Source organism: Metopolophium dirhodum, chromosome 1 (genome assembly GCF_019925205.1).
Source record: "Metopolophium dirhodum isolate CAU chromosome 1, ASM1992520v1, whole genome shotgun sequence".
NCBI lineage: Eukaryota > Metazoa > Arthropoda > Insecta > Hemiptera > Aphididae > Metopolophium > Metopolophium dirhodum.
The window spans coordinates 13,467,113-13,488,068 of record NC_083560.1 but is presented as its reverse complement, the minus strand read 5'-3'; the positions used below and the strand labels follow the sequence as shown (position 1 = coordinate 13,488,068).

Here is a 20,956-nt window from a genome sequence, read left to right as displayed (position 1 = left end):
ACTAGTGACCACGTCTTGTTTTCGTGTAATGACGTTATTTCATCGTGCATAGCGTTTTCCCATTCGTTTTTTATGTGGTCCCGTAATCGCTTCTTTACGATTTAGTGGCTGGTCGCAATTGGCGATGAACAACGATACATTATACCTGATCGGCTCTTTTAATGTGTTCCGATCCCGAAATACCATGCCACTCCTGTGGTCGACCATCGTCGATTTGACCTTGACTGGATCATCCTTGATTTGAGTCGGTGTATCTGTGAATTCTAATTTGTCTACAATTATATTTTCAAATTTATTACTTTTGTTTTCAAATACAATGTCTCTACACACTGAAATTGTGTTTGTTTTCGAATAATACACACGATAACCTTTCGTGTTATTCGAATAGCCAACAAATATTCCTCTTTCACTCTTTAGATCCCACTTCTTACGTTTTTGTTGTGTGTTATACGACAGTACCAAATCTCGTAAATGTTTAATATCTGGCATGGCCTTATAATATATCTCGTATGGGGAATTATATTTAACTGAACTGGTTCCTGTTCGATTAAGCGTGTAAACAGCCGTGTTTACAGCCTCTGCCCAACGTGGGACATCTGGATTTTTCGCACAAATCATTGTCCTCGCTGATTCTACGATTGTACGTTTTTCTCGTTCGACTATCCCATTCTGCTCCGGCGTATATGGAACTGTAGATTGGTGTCGTATGCCATATTTTTGCAAAATACCTGTAATTTCTTTATTAACGAATTCTAACCCGTTATCCGTTCTTAATGTCTTGACCTTAAAACCTGTTTCTCTTTCTAAACTTTTTATAAATGTTTCCAAAATATTTTTTACTTCATATTTATTTTTAATAAAATATACCGTTCTGTAATACGAGTAGTCGTCCTTGAATAACAAGAAGTATTTCAAACCACCTATGGAGTCAATCTGCATTGGTCCACATATGTTTGCCTGAATTAGGTCATTCATATTGAAATATTCTGTACTACTCTTACCAAATGTTTTACGACTTTGTTTACCTATTATACAACTGCTGCACATGAAATTGTCATCTTTGGCTAAACACACAATGTTGTGTTTCGCCAAACAACTTTTCACGTACTGTATATTCTGGTGTGCTAACCACTCGTGCCATACAGACAACCTGTTTTCGACTGCTACCGTCGCATAGCTGTTTCCGTTTGTCGATACTTGGACTTTGATCTGCCAAACCTTCCGCAATGCTTACCTGTGCATATGGGTTTTCCTTTTTTTGCGAATACACACGTTTTATTATCTGACGTTAATTCTAAACCTTTATCTAACGCCACTCCACACGAGAATAAATTAAATTTTAAACTCGGCACGTGCAATACATTTGCCATGTAAGTTTTATTTCAATTACCGTTCACGTATGATAATATATTAATATTACCTTTTCCTGTTGCATACAGATTTGTTCCATCACCTATCGTGATTTGTTGCGTGTTATCTAATGGTTCATAACTTGAAAACCACTCTCGATTTGCACTCATATGATCTGACACGCCTGAGTCTAATACCCACACATCTGTTGTAGTATTTTTAATCATTGACTCGCTTAAAAATGCATTTAAATTTGTACTTGTAGTACCGGTTTTGCCACCGTTCATACTACGTAGGTAAATCCTACAATCTCGTTTATAATGCCCGATTTTACCACAGTAATAACACTTAACATTACTTTAATTAGTAAATTCTTTTTTACCTTTACCATAACTGCCGTTTCTTCCATCAGATCTGTTTTGAAATTTGGCTGGAAATGCACTGGATTTCTCTTGTTCACCAACTTCACCTTTGATCTGAATCATTCGTGATTCTTCAATCAACAACCTAATAGTTAAATTATTTATTGTTTTACTTCCCGCTGGGATAGAATCCCAAGCACTGTAAAAATGATTATATTCTTTTGGTAATGTCATTAAGATTTTTGTCATAACCATGTTATCCGTAACTGGTTCACCCGCTACACTCAGTTTCCTTCCTGAATTGACAAATTTAGAAATTTGCGTCGACATGTCATCTGTCGGTTCCCTTGAATAACTGAAAAATTTTTGTTGAAGCAAATGTATACTTGCCTCAGACTTCTGCTCGTAAATACTCATCAGTTTCCCCCACATTTCAAATGCAGACTCACAGTTAATCAAATATTCTAATGGACCTTCGTCCACTGTGGTAACTTTTATTTTTTGACATTTAGCATCTGCTTTTATCCAGGCACTTGTATGCCTTTGCCAACGTGCTTTAGCATCCTCAGTCATCTCTGTTCCCAACAACTCCTTGATAGGTTATCCTGGTTTAGTCTGTTCACCTAATACTATACCACCTATTTCCAAGGCATTAATTATTACCTTCTGGAATTTCCATAACGACCAGTTTTCCGCACATAATTTTGTTATCTTCACCGATTGCTTCTAAATTGTCCTCCAAAGTGTCAGCGCCAACAAAAATATCATCCACATATGTGTCAGCTAACAGGACATCTTTGACGAGTGGAAAATCAGGTCGATCTTCCAGGTTGAGCTGTTGTAGGCATCGAATCGCTAAGAATGGAGCCGAACTTACACCGTATGTGACCGTACACAACTTGTATTCCTGCCCTTCGTCACTAGGCGAATTGCGCCATAGTATGTGCTGATAATCTCTATCTTGTTCATGTAGACGTATTTGATGATACATTTTAGGTATGTCAGCAGTAAAAACAAATTTGTGTAGTCGACTGCGCAACAAGACATCACCGATTTCCGTCTGAAGCTTTGGTACTGGACCAAAGCAGTCATTTAATGAGACTCCGGATGAAAAAGTAGCTGAGGCGTCGAACACCGCATGAATTTTCATTTCTTCATTACAACGTTTAACCACTGGGTGGTGTGGTATGAAATATTTGCCTGGCTCAGCCGCTAACTTCATATGGCCTAACGATCTATAATCATCCATGAAGGCCCGGTAGGCAGTATACAATTCCGAATCCTTCTCAAGGCGACGTTCTAAATTATACAATTGGTTAAGAGCTGAAGTTCTGGATGACCCTAAAACGACCGACTTCCCATCTTGACATCCGCTGTCGGTTGTATCTGGGGAACATACTATCGTTCGAAATGGTAAGCCAACATAAAATCAACCGGTGGCGTCCCGTTTCGTGGTTCTAACAAAAATCTTCACATTGCTTGTCTTGTGTAGTTGGCATTGTAGACTCTGTGGGCTCCTCTACTGTCCAAAAACGCTGCATCAACTCTTTGATCGGAGGGGTTGTACTAATTGACACGGATGTAAGCGGAGTATGTGTGTTATTCTGTAATGCGCCAATTCTGACCCAACCTAATTGTGTATTCATCGCTGATAGTAAGCCCTCGGTGTGTATAACGTCAGCTTTAGATTGAATGACGGACGGATACAAGTCTCCTCCAATCAACATATCTACTGGCGCAGGGTGATCAAATTAGGGGTCGGCAAAGACACGATGACGATAACCTCAGCTGGTAAAACCCTGTTAGGCATCGTTGACATAATGCGAGGTAAGACAATGACATTAGTTACCTTAAATTCGGGAGCATCAGCTTGTACAGGAAAAAAATTTAAATTAGTTTGACCTTTGAAAGTAGTAACCGGTTGTTGGGAAAGTCTGATGACCTCAACAGGACACTTTCTTCGAGCCAAACCTAACTGGTTGACACAATCTACTGTCATTGCGGACACCTGTGATCCACTGTCTAACACTTCCTTAATTGCTTGTAAAACTCCTGTATTGTCCCTAACCCTGACTACGACAGTTCCCAACAGAACAGCGGTTTCAGTATGTGTAACTCCCGAAAACTGTGATGCATTACAACCTGTAGTGCTACGTTCGGAGTTGTCACTTGTCTTATCGGTACTCAATTTTGTACTATCATCTGTTAAATGTAGTAGTGTACTATGTTTACTTGAACACACACGCACGTAAAATACGTAGGACACGCAATGCTCGTGTGCCCACTGTTCAAACAAACAAGACATAATTGATTTTTATTGACAAAATCACGACGGCTGGTAATTGGTAGTTTTTGGAATCGAAAACACTTGTAAATTGCATGTGGGTGTCCACAAAACAAACACTTTTTTTGTCTTGGCTGGGGTGACCGCGGCTAACGATGTCTTCTCGGACTTCATGCCCTGAATCTTCTTAGTCGTTGTCCTCCCTACGGTATTTTCATTATTTTCCACAATTAATGCTCAAACTACTGCCAACGTTTTCCAAAACGTTACATCGTTGTGATACGAACTCTAATAATGAGTTCAAATCAGGTATTTCATTTTTCGCAACAGTAGCCTCAAATGGAATCAATAACGCGTGAACCGATGTAGAATAGTATAAAACCAGCCAAGTCTCTGACTCCAAGAGCTTGTATAGCTGATACATTTTCCCGAAAGGTGTTGACGAGCAATGAATGTGATGCAGGAGATTCCTTTGTTAACGGCGCGAATGTCAATAATTTTTCAATGTGCGCAGGGACCAATAAACGCTTGTTATCATACCGATTTTTAGGCGTGTTCCAAGCAATAGGATAATTAGTAATATAGTATAGTATAATATAATATAATATAATATAATATAATATAGCTGTAAGTAGCACCGCTTTTACTATTGTTAACGCTGGACCTAATAAATAAAACAACAGGTAATGGACATAATCAACATAACTCGAGCTTCTAACGTGAGACTATTTTCGGAATTGATTACCGCGGCCTTAGCATTGCTTAATATTTTATTAATTGATCGTAACGCGATGTCTCTTGCGGCACGCGCACGCTTTAACTCGATCTATTTTTGCTCATTGTACATTTGTTGCCATTGTATAAATGATGTAGTACCTAAACACCTAACAATGCAAAATCACCAAACAAGACAAAGAAACACAAAGATGCTAGTAGGATAAACAAATAATAATATTCTACAACAACAAATAATGTACTAACACTAATTATTGATAGCTATCCGTGGCCGAAAGGACCAAATGTATGTCGCGAAATCCGGTTCCCTTGAACATGTTGTACATGGGTGGTAACTCGACTAATATTTTACGGGCTGGGTGCTATCTAATTATTAGAAAGAAAATTCATAAAACATGACATAGGTAGTGGACTGTAAGATTTATTGTTTCTTTGTCATTTTAAATAATTCTTGAAACAAATACATAGCGAGTCTTGCCAGAGACTTTTAGTTAGCTTATTTATTTTTATGAGTGCGTCTTGAAATGTTATTCGGTTTATTAATACTGAGCTGGGTGATAATATTGCTTCGTTGGCTGCCTTGTCAGCTAGTCCGTTGCCATTTATGCCAGTGTGAGAGGGGACCCATAGAAATTCGATTTTTTTCCTTGAGTTTGATAACTTTTCTTGGATGGATTGAATTATTTCATTTTTGGGGTAAGGATTTTCGAGGGCTAGGAGAGCACTAAGAGAGTCACTAATTATAAGTATTTCTTCAGACACTAAGGTCATCGCATGGGAGATTTCATTTTGGATGGCTTGACTTTCATCAGAAAAAATGCTGGTTTCATGAGGAGGTTTGAACATTGAAGTTTTGTTATTTTCTATGAATGCGAATTCGGTTCCATTGGGGGATTTTGAGGCGTCCGTAAAGATTTTTGTGTGGTGAGGGTATTTTTCTTCAATTATTTTTGAAAAGTTATTTCTCATAGTTGAGGTTGAGGAGATTTTTTTTTTAATTCGAGTAGTTGGGTATTGAGCTTAATATTTCACATCCACGGAGGGGAAGACGGGAAGATAATTTTGTTAAACGTAATTGGTTTGAACTTCATTATATCTGCTATGATCATATACGTGTCATCGATAGTGCGAGGTGTGTTTGGACTGTTACGTATATATTCAGAGGTCTTCTGATTGAAATTTGAATTTTGTTATTTGAGAATTTAGTTACAAATTTTATTGTTTCCTTAATCCTTCTAAATTCAAGTAGTAGTTCTCCAGCGTTGCACATAATACTTGATGTTGGGCTTGTGCGGAAGGCACCTGTGGCTAGTCTAATGGCCTTGATTGTGTATAGTATTTAGTATATTAAGAATTTTGTTTTTGGCTGTATTATAGATGACTGCACCGTATTCCATTTTTGCTAGTATAATTGCTTTATATATAGTAATGAGGCTATTTTTATCAGAGCCCAAGGAGTGGTGAAATAAGGTTTTCATAATTTTCATGTTATTGTTTGCATTTATTTTAAGATTTTTTAGGTGAGGGATTCAATTTAATTTGTGCTCGAAAGTCATGCCTAGTATTTTTATTTTATCTGTATATGATAGAATGATGTTATTTAGATTGATGTGGAATAGGTTTACATTACGCTTTTTATGGAAGATGAAATTTTGGGTTTTGGATGGTGAGAAACCAGTTGACCACTTGAGGAGTTCATCCAGGGCTTGCTGGATGAGTTCGACTGTTGTTTTTATGTTCACGCCACTACAAAAAATGTTACAATCATCCGCAAAGATGGTATACTTTATAGGGGGAAGGAGATTATCAAATATATTATTTATCGCGATTAAGAACAGGGTGACGCTGATAACTGAGCCCTGGGGTACTCCATTTTCGGTGGTATGAGTGGTTGATAGTGTTTCACCAATTTTTGTTTGGAATGATCTGTCCTGTAAGAAATTAGTGATGAATGTGATCATGTTTCCTGAGATGTTCCATTCACGTAGGGTAAGGATTACTCTTTGTCTCCAAACCATATCATATAAGTTAAGTCGAGCACTACGAGGAAAGTGAGTTGGTTTACTTTGGCTGCGTTACATATATGGGAGTGAATATTGGATAAAGTATTGAGTGTGGAGTGATTTTTCCGAAATCCACATTGTTCTTTATTGAATTTATTGGAGACTTCTAAGTGTCATATGAGTCTTGAGTTAATTATTTTTTCGACTACTTTGCATAGTGTGCTTATTAGAGAGATGGAACGGTAGTTTTCTACGTGAAATTTGTTTTTATCTGTTTTGGGTATTGGGATAATAATTGCTTCGTGCCATTGGTTGGGGAAAAATCCGTATTCCCATATTATGTTGTAGACTAGAAGAAGTTTTTGTTGAGCGAAGGAGGACAGAAAATGAAGAAATATGTAAGGGATGTCGTCAGGGCCTAGGCTTTTGCTTTTACACTTCAGAAGTGCCTGGTTAAGTTCATCCATACTAATAGTGGAGTCGTATGAGTCTTCACTGTGCTGTGATAGTCTGTCTGTGACATATGAGTTCTCCACTTCGCTTTTGTGTTTTAGGAAGGATTCCGTATGATTTTGGTTAACGTTGTTTGTCTGAAATAAATCGGCGAAGGCTTGGGCGATGTCCAGGTTAGTTTTTATATATTCATCTTTGTATTACATGATATTGGGTATCGATTTGAATTTGTTTCCTTTAAATGTTTTGATTTTGTTCCACATAGTAGTAGCTGAGGTTTGTTGGTTGATTGTGGAGACGAATGCTTTCCAGGCTACGCATTTGCTTTTTTTGGTGATAAGCCTTGATTCTGCCCTAGCTTTTTTAAGTGATATGTGATCTGGCAAAGATTTTGTTTTTTTAAAACGGTTTAATTTTTTTTTGTAATTTTAATAGCTTCATTGCATTCTGGGTTCCACCACGGTGCTGTCTTGGTGGCTTTAGAACGGGAAGACTTTCCTATGGACATATTTGCCGCGTTTACAATAATTTCGGTGAGGGAGGCCACTATGGAGTCAATTTTGTTTTGGTCCATTTCTAATTCGTCAGAATTCTTTTTGGTCCAATCTTGATTTTCTAAGTGGTGATCTACTAAGTGAAGAGGTTCCAGTTGGCTTTGGTAAGTTTCCATCGCTTGATTGGTTCATCTGGTGTAGATTGGTTGAAAATGTTGAGATGGATTGGCCAATGGCCGCTTCCGTTATATTCAGTTAGTACTTTCCAGTCTAATTCAGGGGCGATATTGGTGCTGGATATTGTTCGATCTATGGCTGATAAAGAACTGTTTGTGGAGTTGTGTCTTGTTGGGTCACCGTTGTTTAAAAGTATTAGTGAAAGATTTTTAATAATTTTTCTATCGTTTTCCCACGGCTGTCAGTGTGTGATGATCCCTATAAGATTTTTCTGCTGTTGAAGTCGCCCAGAATTAAGAACGGTTTGGGGAGTTGTAATATTTTTGAGTTTAGATCAAGGAGTGAAAGAGGGGTTCTATCGGGGATATAAATATTGCATATAGTTATTGTTGTCTTGAGAATGATCTGAATTGCTATTACTTCCAAAGTAGAGTTGATATATATTTCCTTGCTGTTAATATTGGTTTTGATGTATGTTGCAACTCCGCCGCTGGCTCTGACTGCATCGGGGCGATTTTTATTATATCCGGTGTATCCGTTGATATTGCCTATTTGGAGGTTTTTGAAATTTGTTTCTTGTAAACAGATAATTTCTGGATTTTGTTCATATTTAATATAGTTTAAATCTGTGTTGTGTTTGTAGAAACCGTTACAATTACATTGGATTAATGAATTCATACTTGGAGATAAAGATTAATAGAGATTAAGGGGAAGAGTGAGAGAGAGAGTAGAGATGAAGAAGAAAGCTAGTAGCGAAGGGAGGATGAGACAGTGAGAGAGGCTATGACAATTGGGAGAGGCATGAATCAGTTTGGTTTTCATCGAGGGGGATGATTTGGAAAATTATGTTGGCAAGTTTGGTAATCCTGGTCTTAATTCTTCTGTCAACGAGTGAAGGTCTTACTAACTCGATTGTTTCAGATAGTTTCTTTATGTCGGTGCCAGACCCTTTGCACAAATCTTGGATGTTAATAAATTTGTTGGAGGAGTTTTCTAAAATGTACTTGAACTGTGTGAAGGTCATGGGTATTTTATCATTTATTACAAAAATTGGCTCCACAGATGCTAACTGTTCATTTATTGAATCTGAATTTTTTGTTGATACACTATCTTTTAATTTGTCTGCTAATTTTGGTTTTTTGTTATTGTCTTTTGTTTTCTTTTTTTTGATTTGTGAGTTTTCCGGTGTAGAAGAGTTATTATGGGATGTGGGACTTGGTGAAGTGAGAGAAAAAGAGGAGGAGGGACCTTTTGATGTGGGTGCTGGGCGTTTATATGTTTCTTTTATGACTTCGCTGTTGGGTATATCTTGGTAGTTATTGTTAATTACTATTTCCTCGTTTATTGGGGCTGATATATCGGTGTCCATAGGTTTTTCTATTCGATATATGGGCAGATTGGCTTTTTCGTTAAGATTTACTTGGTTGTTTTGATTTGTTGATATTACCATTTTTGTTGGGTCGTTTATATCGGTTTCTATAGGTATGGTGTGGTATGGCGGATATATGAAGTGTGTATTAGGGCTGTTAGAATCTGATTGAGTGGTTCTGTTGGTTTCTAAATTACTTTCAGTATTATATCTGCATGATGTGGATATGTGACCATTTTGGTTTCAAACAAAACATGTTAATGTGTCATCTGTGATAAAGATGTGAAACGAAGTTTCATCTTGTTTTATGACTAGAGAGCCAGGTAGTTTGTGGTGGTCTTCGGGGTTGATGTAGATTTGTCTTCTGAAACTTGTGACGTGCGCGAATAATTCTGAAGAGCTAACTGTTTTTAGTGGGTATACTGCTGATGTGGTACCAACTCCTATTTCGTGAAGAGCTTTGATTATAGAGTTATCAGGTATAACGGGGTATACATTAGATGAGGTGATTCTTTTAGACGGGTTTATCAGCTTTCTTATTATAATTTCTTCATTGTTTACTACAATTTTCTGATGGTTTTTAACCAGTTCGTTAGCTGTATTTTGGTTGTTGAAAAAGATACAGAAACGGTTTTTGGAGATGCGTGACGCGGAAATTATATTTGCAGGTGCTGTAAATTTACTGATTGCTAAAAGGTAGTCTATTTGTTTTACGCCATTGATTGCCTTAAAGACTATAGCTTGATTAAATTTGGGGCAGGTATTAGTTGCTGTTGCCTCAGCAAAATTTTTTGAATGAGTTTTTACGATTTCGGTGTTTGCATCTATATTTGATATGTTGTTAGATTGAGAGTTGTTGTTGTTTAACGTGAGGTTGGACTTCGGAGAGTTTGGCGGTGTTGTTAATTTTATGAGAGCATTATTATCGATATCGTTAATTGGTTGAGGTTTTAATTGGATTGTAGATAGTGATGATACCACTCCCGGGGAGTCGGCGGTAGGGTCGTCGCCCATTATCTGAGCGGCTATAGACGGTGCGTGTTTGTTATCTAATTATATTTATAATATAGTATATGCATATTACCCATGTGTGTCGTTGTGTTACTTGCTATCGAGAGCTAGTAAATCGAGGTACGGTACACACTTTGTTTTACGGTTGACTGTCAAACACGAACTGGAGGTTAATATTATGTTAGTCCTAGCACATCGAATCGCATAATAATATAAATAATAATAAATAATAAATAATCACACGACGTGATATTGACAAGAAATAATATTGACAACAACAATCGTTAAATGATAATACAAATAATAACGGGTGTGATCCGTTTGACCTGGTTATGTCGTCCTCTCATCGGTACTCTGTCCAGTTGCACATTGCGATGTATGAGTCAGCACGATTTCATCCACGTATATATATCGGAGTGACTTCGACGACCTTACCGGTAAAACCCAGAGGAGCCACAACGGTTGCCCAATGACGCGTACGCCTATGCCAAATTCACCGAACATGTAATAATATATTAACAATGTGGCGGAAAATGGCGCGTATGGGACGGCGAAACGAAAAGAAATACGATGGCGACGCCACAAACACACGGTATGCCTAAGCCAAATTCGCCGAGCATGTAACAATATATTAACGGCGGCGGCGTGAAATGGCGCGGACTCCGAATATCAACACAACACGATAGACGACGAGATATTAAAACGGCCGTTACACGGAGAGAAAAACCATCAAAAGCGGCTATTCGGCATACACTTCAAAAACACGTGATATTACCAAACACACACGGTTTGCGATACGAAAAAAACGATATTATATTATAAGGGAATACGGTTCGCCGATCAGTAACACGACATCGCTGGACACACACTCGCTAAGGCCGACAACACACGCACCGGCGGTTTGCCGATAGTACATAACGGCGGCGCATGCGTGTCGTAAACCGGATTTAATACATTTGAAATTATCTGCCACCCTCTATCTGGTAGGGTCCGAACAGCTGGTTTTTCTGAAATTAATAGTCTCAAAAAATGACCGTGTTCAATAAAAGTTATTTCAATAGATTATTACTTGAAACTTGGAGGGTGTTTATAGCTTGATTTTTCAACTCATATAGGCTGTAGATAGGTAAAGGGTAGCTCACACATAGTTTTTTTTAGAATACGAAAAAAGAAATTTTTTTTGTTAATCTAAATCGGTGTTTCCCAACTGGTGGTCCGTGGACTCATCTTAAGTGGTCCGCGAATAAAAAAGTTTTAATTTAAAAAAATGAGCGAAATTATACTTGATATTTTTTATTATTAACGGCTTAGCGCCTAACAGCCAGATAACACACTATCGTGACCGATGACAATTTATGTACGGATATAAATAACATTCGGTCATGCGGGTATAGCTGAATTGTGATAAATATTTATCTGCGTTTTTCCACCATAATACTTTATTACGGTAACTATTACTAGTTATGTCTCATAATCTGTCGATAATATTATTACTTAGGTATTACCTACTCGTTTCGTATTTTATCTATTATTATTTTACTCGTATTATATTTATTTGTCATATCGTAAGTTAGTATACTACGTGACTTCGTAAGGAAAGTACATATTTTCTTGTGCGTTGTTTGATTAATGAACATTTATTTGTTTGTATAATTATATATTATACTATAATATTACTATTAAACATGCCACCGAAAAGAAAATACAATGATGAATACAGAAGATATTCAGAATAATGTATTAGAACACTTAAGAGTCCTTAAAGAGGAATTTACCAGATACTTTCCAGAATATGGTGTAGTAGACACTGATGTTGTTAAGAAGTTAATTCATAATCCTTTCACTGTCGAAGTCAACAACGTTCAAGAAGAAATGCAAGAAGAATTAATAGATCTTCAGAACGACAGCAACTTGAAGAGTTCGTTTGAAATTAGTACAAACTTAGAAGAGTTTTGGTGTAAAAAGGCCATGGGATATCCAAACATTCGGCAAACAGCATTACGTTTCCTCGTGGTTTTTTCAACCACATATTTATGTGAGCAAGGATTTTCTTCACTATTATCTATAAAAAATAAACAACGAAATCGTCTGAATCCAAGTGATGATATGCGACTGGCACTAAGCAACAGCATCGTTCCAAGAATTTCACAACTGGTAAAAGAAGCGCGCCCTAATAAGTCACATTAATACTCAATAATATAAATTTGTTACATGTTTTCTCATTGAATAAGTTGATTAATATAAGTTCGTAAAATGTAAAATTTAAATTTGTATCAGCTTTTTTTATCAAATTAAATTTTCAAATAAATAAGTTAAAATATTTTTCCGCGACATAAACTGTATTTCTGATTTTATATTGTACCTCGAAATTATAAACTATATATAAAACTATAAAAAAAATAAGTGATATAAAGAGGGGAGGGTTGAAATCAGGGAGTGGTCCGTGACGGTGAAAAATTTATAAAAGTGGTCCGTGCCTATTGTTGAGTTGGGAACCACTGATCTAAATGATTGCAATTTGATAAAATATTATATTAATATTATAATTAGATGAAATATGGTATATACATTTTGTACAAATATATTTATTAAAAATACAAATCTTTGGCCTGGACAACGACGGGCGGGACAGCTACTATAATATATAATATAATGTCATACCTAGTATATTATTTTTTTAATATAATAACATTAAATAATATTGTCTTTACTCTTTTAAGATTGGAGAATTATAATTACCACCCATGCGAGAAACCGGTGTAAAATTAGATATGTTATATTATAACTAATAATTATTAACTATTAAATATGAGAAAACAATATTTTTTAGAGTTATAATAAGGTATGACTGTATTTCATTCTTGCTAGCAGGAAAGGGCCCCGGTCTAGAGAGGTTCACATTGGCCCTTTATTATCAAGTTGCGCCACTGTAGTATAAGACAATAACATATCCAGTGCGACGGTAGTGACGTAAAGCTAAGTAAAAAAAAAAAAGCGGATCGGTCACTGCCGTAGTACTTATATTACACGAGCCAGAGTTTGCCCATTGAATGTGTGTAAATTTGCCCATTTTCTTTAGCCAGGGGTACAGACCTAATGAATGGACGGATTGGTCCGTTTGTGGTATCAATAGATCGGTCATGAAATGCAGATTATACCTTTGTCATTTTTGAACAAAATTGTTGAATAATGCCGAATATATTAACAAACATGTGAAGTATTTTTACAATTAAAGTTGATAGTAAATCTCATTATTTAAAATCCGTCATTTGTCATCATGGTCCATCTATGATTGAAGCCCATAATACTAGTATAGTTGTACATAAAAAAAATGGCTAAGATACAATGATACTTCGATAAATTTTGAAATATGGCCACGAGGGGGTAAAGATGCATATATTATCGAAATGGAAAAAAAAATTGAATATCACATTAAATAAACAAACATAATAATATAATAATACAATAAATAAATAAAAATATAAAAACCGGCAAATCATATTACATGCTGGTACATAAAAATATGTTATAAATAAAAAACCAGTCATTTATAAGACTTAACCATTATAAAGATTTGAGATCACGAATAAGTGCTAAGTAAATTAAATTAAAAATATATGTATTCTATTTCAATAATTTATTTACTTTGCGAGAATTTATTTCGACAAATAAACGTGTTTGTTCGTAACTGGACTATTTAAAAAATTTCCATTACAAATTTTACGATACATTTGTTTTGTAAAAAGGTCTTAATTATTAATTTATAAATAAAATAAATTCTTACAGAGTAAATAAATAATTGAGATAGAATATATTTATTTTTAATTTAATTTACTTAGCATTTATTCGTGATATCAAATCTTTATAATGCTTAAGTCTTATAAATGAATGGTTTTTTTTGAAATGAGTATAGATACTAAGCAATTATATTAATGATATCACATCTTTATAATAATGAAGATTACCAGTTTTTTTGATTTAGCAATTTTTTACACGGAATTCGACGAAGTGTTTTTGTTGGGATTACTTTACCATGATACAAATCGAGATCGGCTTAGTGCTCTAGAGTTTCAATGCACTCGGTACCTATATAGGTACTCGCAACATAACGTGGCCTTCGATGGCGTTTCTCTTACAGGTAGGTAGTAGCAGAGGTATACCAGGTGACTGCTGTTCAAATAACGATTGCAACCTATGTCGTCGGAAATGTTCCACACCGTACAACACCAAAGGCTAATAAAGAAACTATATATTAGAAAAAAAAGCGTTTAGAGCAACCTTGATAATACAGTAATACTTTTACGTCGACCTGTTTTCTTAAAATTACACAGGTCAAAATATAGGTACGAGTTTAGCGAGTTAGCCGTCTCGTGTAAAATAATATAATCGTTAGGTCTTATCCCATTTCAACTTTTAATAAGCACTCTGATACAACCATGGCTTTAGATCTGTATGTCATTTCCTCTTTGGCTCTATTAACAAGTTTTCATTAATAAAAATGTTGTTTCAAAACGTGATTGTACCTATTTTATCACAAGAACAGTTCGACACATCGTTATTCGTTTTCAGCAACGTAAAACATACATAATGTTATAATTATTAAAACAGTGTGTGGCTTAGTAAAATTGTGACTTTGTACTTAGTACAGACAGTTTGTTGTCAATATGTGCATGTTTTTGTACATTTTTTACGAATTTTTTCTACCATTTATGTGTTGTGGACAGATGAAAAATATATATTTTTGGATGAAACTATCAAATCATTTATTATTACACAAAAATAACAGAAGAAGAAATTTACCAGCCATCATCATAAAAATAATTTTTTTTTGTAATTTATGTACATATTATTAATATTTTATTGATTGCGTTTCAAAACTGTTAGAAATTACACATTTTATCTGTTTTTTATATTATTATAATTAGTTGAAGAGTAATTGAAGAGTCCCGTATTTTTTTTTTTTTTTTTATGGTCACTTTAGCATATACTATTAATCCCGAAAATGCACTAAGACCTTAAACATTTATTTAATATATTATAAATTCAGCATAAAATGTACTATAAATGTACTAAAGAATCATAATTTAAAAAGGGAAGGGAAGTAGATAATCACTCTGCAGTAAAGTAGGTGTCGAGTGTTCTTCATCATTGAGTAAGTCACTGGAACGGTTGTGTGTTAAATTTGAATTCAATGATATAAAATCACTATACCTATATACAAAAAACGGTTCTGAGCGAACGCGTTCTGTTAGAACTATAATATTAATAAATAATATATTTTATAATATTTTTGCTATTAAAGTAATTTATTTCATTATTATACATTACTACATTCTACATTAGTGTAAGTACACTAGATTGAAATAATTTTGTCAAACTATTAGGCTTTCATAACTAGAAAAAAATTTGATAATATCTCAGAAAATGGTAGCGTCGATACTTTTGTGGATTAATATTGTTAATAATTAAAAATTATTATTTGTGCAATAAATGATGGATAAGATTAGTTTAAATTTTAAACTATATCGTATTAGTGTATAGTATATAAAAACATAATTTCATTAGCTATAGATTCTCTGTTGAGAATCGTTATTTATATGAAATGAAATATTTATAGGTATATATATTTTTTTTTATAAATTAACCCGTGGCAATTTAGGCCATTGGGTGGCTTTTTACCGTGGGGGAGGGTAATGTAGGTTTAAACACTTGTGTTTGTTAGTTTGGCAAAATTTTCCAGTGGGCGCCCGTAGGTATCCGCCATGCCCGGGTGGGCACCGTGACTGCCCGAAGAGAAGTGCCGCCCGTGGACGGGTTTCGAACCAGCGACGGTGGGCGTCACAACCGACATCTTTGTTCACTCGGCCACTCCGTCCCCCTTATAGGTTTATCAGATATATTATTATTATTATTATTGGAAAGGCTTATTTTATAATATTATCTGTACAGTAGGTTACAAGTTTAAAAAGTTCATACAATTTATAAAATGTTCAACTTTTATACCTAATGATTTAAAATTGAAAACAATGTTCCACGTATATAGGTTATATATAAATTATTTTATTCACAATTATTTCAGCAAATATATTTTTTTTTTTAAATATCATTGGCTGACTGACTGTCTTCACTCAGAATCGGTTTTTCTTATACAATGATAAACCATTGAATTCAAATTTAACACCATACATTACATTGCCTCACTTATAATCTACTGTACAGCAGAGCGATACCCACTTGTCAACCTATTTTTTTATTGGCTGTCGTCGGTATTTGATGGTATACATTATTATGCGGGCTGTGTGGAATATTATCTATAATGTTGAAAATACGCTACAATATTTTCTAGTTATATTGGCTATAACTCTGTTGACATGGTTCAAAATGATTTGAAAAATACAGCATGCACTTGAACCTGAAATTTCTAATTAAATGATAATTTTTTCAAACTTTATTATTTAGTTACACATTTGCTATGATTTTTCAACATTTTTTTTTGTGAATCGTTTTAATTCATGTAATTATATCGAGTGTTGTATTGCCCATGTGTGAATTTTAAGGTGTTTTTTTCTTTTTATACGTATACTTACCGAGTCGTTGGTATAATATATTATTAAACTAAGTACAATAACAATAATTTATATCAAGCTTTCAATAATATTGTGTTAATTTAATCAATATATTATTATTCTGAAGTCTAGAAATAGTGAAGCATTTCCGGGTTCAAGCGTTGTGCACTTGTGCGCGGTTGTGCGTGCCAAGAGAGCTGACGAAGCACATTGCCGAAGGACCACTCGACGTATAATCGAAACCAAAATTTTAGTTTGTGGTTGACGTCTTATTTCACATTTACCGACCAATTAATGTCGCTTTTTAATAAATCGGGTAGGCAACCTAATGCACACGATGACAACTGATATCAGAGTAGGAACGGGTGGTGAGGTGTTAATGGGAAACACGATGATACAATTTAGTTATTGGGGGGGGAGTCCCTGTGGTCGATTCGGTTTGGTGCTATGACCACAGAGCTCACATGAGTTGGCTAAACCTTATTATTAACTTAAAACCATTGAAGTCTTGACGTCGATCCGGACAGCTGGCCCAAAGTGGAGACACCCGTTGTACTTGGACTCTTAAGACCCGGGTGGTCCCCCAAAAAGCTACCCAATGGCCTAAATTTCCGCGGGCTAATTTATTAAAAAAAATATATATACCTATACATATTTCATTTCATATAAATAACGATTCTCAACAGAGAATCTATAGCTAATGAAATTACATTTTTATATACCATACACTAATACGATATAGTTTAAAATTTAAACTAATCTTATCCATCATTTATTGCACAAATAATAATTTTTAATTATTAACAATATTAATCCACAAAAGTATCGACGCTACCATTTTCTGAGATATTATCAAATTTTTTTTTCTAGTTATGAAAGCCCAATAAATTCTTATACGGTTTGCGACCGCATTTGCCATTCCTCACACTCAGCATAATTATTATTATCAGTGGTCTACCTAAGGAGTATAATGTACGATGTTGATGACGAAAATCGTTACACTGCTGTTATAACAATTGAAATAAATTAAAAATATATAAAAATGTTTTTTTTTTTTTTTATAAACATTTAAAGATCAAATGTTTACATATTCATCGACATCTCAAAAATTTTATAAACTATTTTGAGTTTAAAAATATATAAAATGTTGATTTTTTTATTGCTAAAGAATAAAGGTTAATAATTTAAATCAAGGTAAAGCCATAATAAGATATATAAACATTTACTTTAATAGATATTTTAAGTTTAAATTTGGACATAATTAGATATTTAAACAACGAATAACATTTGATGAAATAAAATTTGCTAATCTTGTTGTAATTTTAAAATATTATCCGTGGGTACCTACTATTAAACTTTTAAAGTATATTATTGGATACCATTACACACAATGTAACTTTCAAATGCAAATTGTTTGACAAAATTATTTCAATCTAGTGTACTTACACTAATGTAGAATGTAGTAATGTATAATAATGAAATAAATTACTTTAATAGCAAAAATATTATAAAATATATTATTTATTAATATTATAGTTCTAACAGAACGCGTTCGCTCAGAACCATTTTTTGTATACAGGTATAGTGATTTTATATCATTGAATTCAAATTTAACACACAACCGTTCCAGTGACTTACTCAATGATGAAGAACACTCGGACACCTACTTTACTGCAGAGTGATTATCTACTTCCCTTCCCTTTTTAAATTATGATTCTTTAGTACATTTATAGTAAATTTTATGCTGGATTTATAATATATTAAATAAATGTTTAAGGTCTTAGTGTATTTTCGGGATTAATAGTATATGCTAATCTGCAGGGATTGCCAACCTGTGGCCATGGAAAGATTTGCGGGCTGCGACATTTATCAAATAATAATAACTAGGGCTGAGATTTTAATGTCCTAAAAAAAATGCTTTTATGATCTAAAAATTTTTTATTTTTAATTATTTTAGTATAAATTACAATAAAATGTTTTAAAAAATGCATTATAAAATCTATTACAAGTGTAAATACATAGTTTTAGTATAAATCTAAAAAAGTTGCACACAAAGCTAGGTAGACTTAATCTCATAGACGTGGACTTCGTTCAATCTGAAAAAAAAAATATTTTTATAAATTATATAATACGTTTAGATCGTATATTTATTTACCTGTACATTCTGAACTGTTACACTGAACCACGAGAGGGCTTGTTTCAGATTTTCAAATAAAAATAATCTTCTGTTGCCTGCCAGTAAGTTCTTGAAGATGGAAAAACTCCTTTCAACATCTACTGAAGTGATTGGCGAATATTTGAAGAAGGCTAAATCATTCGCTGTAAGATCATCCGGAATTTCATTTGCGCCTTGAACATTCAAAATATTAGATACATCGGAAATGATTTTAAATCCTTTATTTTGGTATGATTTTTCCGATTTGATTTGGTGCTTTTTGAATTTCAGCTTTTAATTACATTCAATGTACATAAAACAAATTTGTGACAAGACAAGCATTGCACAGTAAGCTTTGGAAAACAATGCAAAGTGCATCGAAATCCCAGCCCTATTAATAACGTTATCGCAACAAAAATAATAATTCTAATCTAATCTAATAAAAATATATACGAGTAGACACCAGCTTATAGCAATAATAGATAATTTAATAATTGACTCATGTAATACATCAATGGATTTCAGAATAAATTATTGTTATTTGAATTTCAATTACAAAATAATAACGTCCAACACTTTCCATTCCTAAACGAATTGAAAAATTCAAAACATATCGATGGCATTAAATATGCACAAGAAATAAGGAAACTTATTGCTGCTTTTGAAAGTTATTTAGACAAATACAAGACAATATTTGAAATATATTCATCTCCTTTTCATACTGATGTGAATTTTTCCCCAGAATATCTTCAAATGAAACTCATTGACTTACAATGCAATAATGAATTAAAACACATTTTTGAAACATCAAAATCAAAAATAGATTTTTATTATATTAATATCACAAATGAAAATTTTCTTAATTTGAAAAATCTGGCACAAAAAGTTGTGAGTGCTTTTGGATTGACTTACACTTGCGAATTGTTTTTTTTGAAAATGAAATTCACAAATATAAATCACTCTCAAACCTAACAGATGAAAACCTGCAACATCAATTACGGTGTGCAAGTACAAGCATTTCTATTGATTTAAAAAAGTTTAGTGAACAAGTTGAGAAACAAATATCTAACTAAATAGTAATGTTCATTCCATTTTTTTTGTATTAAATACTTTTATTATTACTTTTATATATTTTAATTTTTTTTAAATACTTTTATAATTTTATATGTGGCCTAATTATGAATAAAACAATATGTGATTAATAATCACTGATTATATTAATATTTTGGCTGATGACTTTTTTTTTTTTTTTTTTGGCAACTCTATATACCACATAACAATTATTTGTGTTTAAACTTACATAAACACTGGTTTTGAATTAAATTATTAATATTCAAAAGTAAACGTTTAATTTAACTTGGACTAACATTATTTTATCCATACATAAATTAGATACATATTTTAGTATTAATTTAACTAAGGTTTATGGTTTAAAAATTAACACTCATTGTTCAATCTTTATTCAAGACTACTGCATAGTTGAAATGTCAATATTAAAATTCGGTAAGTATATTAACACTTATAAAATATCGATCTATAAGTACTTCATCAATATTAAGCTCTAAATATCTATTATATATTATATGTAATAGTTAAAAATAGTATTAAAACCTAAATATTTACAAAACATATTATAATGTTTGGATATACTGTTATGTCAAAACATAAACATAAAATAATCTATTAATAGAAAATATATCCATAACATAAAGCAGTTTAAAGATAATCTAAAATTATTCATTAATCATTATTTAAAAATATTATAATAAGCCAAATTATTTAAATTTAAAATTGTTGATATTTCACTCTTCCGACACGTATAATATATAGGTATTATAATATAAAACAGACTATATTATGTAATATAATAATATACAGTTGCCCAGACAAGGACAATTAATTATGGTACATGAATGTATTAACTGTAATAATTTGTCTGATTTTAAGTGGACTGCTTTGTTTAAAGCATATTTTATTTAGAGACCTGCGGTTATTGA

At 33.4% G+C, this 20,956-nt stretch overlaps 2 protein-coding genes across 2 annotated transcripts; one reads left to right on the top strand and one right to left on the bottom strand.

The window, feature by feature from the left end:
- Positions 1–2,364: 2,364 nt before the first annotated feature.
- Positions 2,365–3,439, bottom strand: LOC132932505 (uncharacterized). Its single transcript, XM_060998896.1, has 2 exons — positions 3,175–3,439; positions 2,365–3,098 (listed from the first exon to the last, which is right to left on the bottom strand). The coding sequence occupies exons 1-2, from the start codon at positions 3,437–3,439 to the stop codon at positions 2,365–2,367; spliced, it is 999 nt and encodes a 332-aa protein (XP_060854879.1).
- Positions 3,440–11,948: 8,509 nt separating this feature from the next.
- On the top strand, positions 11,949–12,425 carry LOC132932497 (protein FAM200C-like). Its single transcript, XM_060998887.1, has one exon. The coding sequence runs from the start codon at positions 11,949–11,951 to the stop codon at positions 12,423–12,425; it is 477 nt and encodes a 158-aa protein (XP_060854870.1).
- The last annotated feature ends 8,531 nt before the right edge of the window (positions 12,426–20,956 follow it).